At 41.4% G+C, this 3778-nt stretch overlaps 1 protein-coding gene across 2 annotated transcripts in view; it reads right to left on the bottom strand.

The window, feature by feature from the left end:
• LOC107743341 (LIM domain kinase 2-like) overlaps positions 1 to 3778 on the bottom strand; it is a 29906-nt gene that overhangs the window by 15282 nt on the left and 10846 nt on the right. For both annotated transcript variants that reach the window (XM_016556514.1, XM_016556513.1), the window contains exon 4: positions 393 to 502. In XM_016556514.1, coding sequence (XP_016412000.1) covers positions 393 to 502 — 110 coding nt within the window. The remainder of the gene's footprint in view (positions 1 to 392; positions 503 to 3778) is intronic.

Raw genomic sequence — 3778 nt, forward strand, 5'->3', positions numbered from 1 at the left:
TGTCATTATGTTGCTGTCTTGCCGCCAGCCAATGTCTGCATTGCTGATCGTGGTTTCGAGTATCGATACATAGCCCCTTTTAAACTTACCCATGAAGGCACAATTATCTCAGATAACTCAATCCAGCCATACTAATCATCAACAACAGATGCGTTCGAAGAACCGAATTAGCCAGATCCTGATTAGCGCGATAATATCATCTTGGATGTGACATTTCATCTCGGATGTAATAAGCGACGTACGAAGAACGGGCCCCTGGTCACCCTAGCTAAGATATGTAAAGTCAAAAGAGGAATCATCACTACAGTTTGGAGCTAATGCGTGTAAAGTTTCCGCACCAGTACAGTCTACAATAAATACATGTACAGTTTGGAAGTGAAATGTGTGCTCACCAGTAGAGTTTGGTTCGTTCCACTAAGGCATAGGTATCCTGATCCTCAATCACCACTCTGCAGCTTAAACACACGAAGCATTCGGGGTGGTATTTATAGTCTCCTGCCACCTGAAACACACCAATGCCCAGTGCACATCAGAAAACCACCATAATGCCTCGCGATTTCACTCCAAAAGTCCACAATGGACATCCCAAAAGGTAATCCTCAGTGCCCTGACAGTGGTCCAGAAACACTCTTTCTGGGATACTCCTGTGCGTTGCGTGGATGCAGATTGCTCTCTGCCGAGCCCAGGCGTGGTGGATCATGCCTTCATTGTGCTTCATCTGCTTTGTGTCGGTGTACTGTCTTCACTCAGTCTGCGTTCTTTAACAGTGACGCGAGTGCGTGCGCTGTCTTTTTATGTAACACCTGCAAGTGTCTGGGCCTGTCTGTTATCAGAAGTGACATAAGACTGCCAGCCCCTTCCCCATAGCCATGATCCCATGCCCTTAGACAACACATCATTTGTGTCAATCTCTGTTTAACACCTCCTACCTCTATCTAATGCAGGCACTCGCTTTGAGCTCCCTCCCATAAATCTTACAAGAAAAGTTTGGGGTAAAACTTTTTATCGTTTGCCCCTTTTTACTTTTATTCTCTGATGTTTCACCCTGAAAAAATGTATAAACCCGGAAGGACTATCAAATATGCAACCACACACATTTTAATCTGAGAATTTACTGGAAATACATAAACCACAAATATCCATTCACTAGTCATTACATTAGCAAATATAATTCCACAGAAATCATAAATCAAACATCTTTTAAACTTGTAAACAATTAAATACCCTAGATCCCTTTCTTTACAGGCCTGATGTTTTATAGGAGCGCTCAATACCAAATTGCTTTCATCCTCACTCCTTAGAAACAGATTACACACACAGTTTGCCCACTCTAACTTACTCATATAAATTAAATATAAAAATAACTGCCAATCAACAAGGGTTATGGAACAGAAATAAACTTTTGAATGGAAAATGATTTAACCAACAACCCTCTGGCTCTTCCTTTCATTCTGGCTGAATGGAGAAAGTATGAGGTCATGCTGAGGTTTCATTTAATGTGAACCACAAAAGACAGATTAGCAGTTATGTTTACTGAGCTGTGAATCAATGGTCCCAGGGTTTGACTAACCAAATTCTTGGGTAATTTCTCGGCTGGGGAAGCCACACCTCCTCAATCAGACTAAACCATTCAACAATCAGAGTTCAGAACATGTAGACAGGCAATTAGAGGATTTCATGCCTACTTGGATTAGGTCTTGGTCATTCTATCATAAAATAATGCAAATTAATACCATAACACTCAAAAATAATGAAAAAGTATATAATAATAATATTTGTATTTCTTTATAAGGCATTGTACTGCATACAAGATAGCAACTGACCATATGGTAATCAGCAAAGCTGACAGGGTATGGGAATGATGTAATATTTAATGTCTACATTTACAGTAAACCAAGTGTACATGTACAGCGCTTTGCTCAAGGGCAGTTAGTTGAACAGCTTGACTCTTGGTTCAACCTGTGAGTAAGCATGACGTTTCAAATATTTTTTGAGCATACACAACTTATAAACGTCATAACTGTCTGTGTGTTACAGCAGAGTGTGAATGTGCATGTGAGAAAGGTTGTTTCCCAGCAGTACTTTGTAAAAGAGCCACCCCTCCCTTAGGACTAAAGGAGTCATATCACCACGGCTAACTGAACACAGAACGGATTTAAAAAATAAAAAAAACTCTCTACGTGAAAGTTTCTCACCCAAGAATGCGACGTGCTAAAAAGTGGCAGCAGAACCATTACAGCAGCTTTAGACCATAGACTGTATAAAAACATGGACGTAGTGTCCGTGACGTCACCCGTAGGGTTCCGAAGATAGTTTTTGCGAGCCCAAACAGAAAAGGCCTATTATGAGTTTTGCTAGCTGGCAAATTCTCTTCTTTCTCCCACTTTTCTCTTTTAACCCATTTAAAAACGACCTGCTTTTTGAGCAGTGATTTGTTTACATTAGAGATAGATTTGTAAGTCTCCTCCTCATTGAAGCCCATGCAAAAGCATTCCAGACGCATGATGAAACAGCACACAACACTGAGGCCATTCCAGCCTTCAGATCACAGTCACCCTGCTCACAGGAATGAGATCATTTATAATAGTCAGCAGTAACAACTAGTCTGAAATCAAGACAGAGATATGATTCAAAGACAGCTATGATTCAAAGTTTTACTTGACACACGAGAAAACTAATGAGTTATCCTAGAAGGAAAAGTAAGAAACACAAAGAGAATATTTGAACAATACAGCTGTCCATATTAATCAGTCACGGGACTAGGGGTGGGCAATATAGCCTCAAAATTATATCACGATATTTCAAGAATATTTGCGATAACGAGATTTATGACGATACAGAAAAAAAAAACATGGAACAACGTTTTATTGGTGATTGCAGCTGGCAGGCAGGCAGCAGCATTTATTCATTTTCCATCCTTTTCCAATGAGCTACTGTCATCGATGACAGACTACCTAATTTGAAGTGTGAATCTATTGTCATAAGGTGGCAGCAGCAGCTGTGTGCTCGACTTGAAGCAGACCGATCGGTGTATGATGTCAAAATACTGCGAGAGTGACTTACCCTTTATTTATACTGCACCCGTCTGCGGCGCGTTACGGCTCCGACGCGGCCACTCTAGTCAATGCTTGTGTTTACATTAGCGGAGCCGCGGCACGTTTCAGAAGGGTCCCAGAAGCGGCTCTCCGCGCCGCTTCGCTAAAGATATGCGCCTCGCCTATTTTTGAAGGTAAGAGTGTGCGCTCGAATATGCTCTAGAGCCGCTCTCTCGATACTTTGATGTCATACACCAATCAGTCTGCGCAGCGCTGCTTCAAGCTGAACACACCTATTGGGTTTGTGGTGGTGTTGTTGTGCGCGCTAGGGAACGTATATCCGCCATACGTCATCGCGTCGCTATATCATTGATATCGCGATATGACACTTTTTTTTATCATGTAAAAATTTATAAAAAAATGTATTATCGTGGACGGTATATGGCACACTCCTACACGGGACCCAATGTTTTTAAAGGGGTCATATGATGCGATTTCAATTTTTCCTTTCTCTTTGGAGTGTTACAAGCTCTTGGTGCATAAAGAAGATCTGTAAAGTTGCAAAGACTAAAGTCTAAAGGTGTAACTTTTATTCTCGCTGTAGTATTGTTGTTGCCGCTGCCGCCATGTCGTGAAGGCGCTGTGTTTCGTTGTGAAAGCGAAACTACTTTGTTTGGCCTTCCAAAAGAGGACACGACTAGAAATCAGTGGTTAAGTTGTATTTACAACACTGTTCCAGAACA

The sequence above is a fragment of the Sinocyclocheilus rhinocerous genome, unplaced genomic scaffold, assembly GCF_001515625.1.
Source record: "Sinocyclocheilus rhinocerous isolate Xijiao unplaced genomic scaffold, SAMN03320098_v1.1 scaffold2844, whole genome shotgun sequence".
NCBI classification, from domain to species: Eukaryota; Metazoa; Chordata; class Actinopteri; order Cypriniformes; family Cyprinidae; genus Sinocyclocheilus; species Sinocyclocheilus rhinocerous.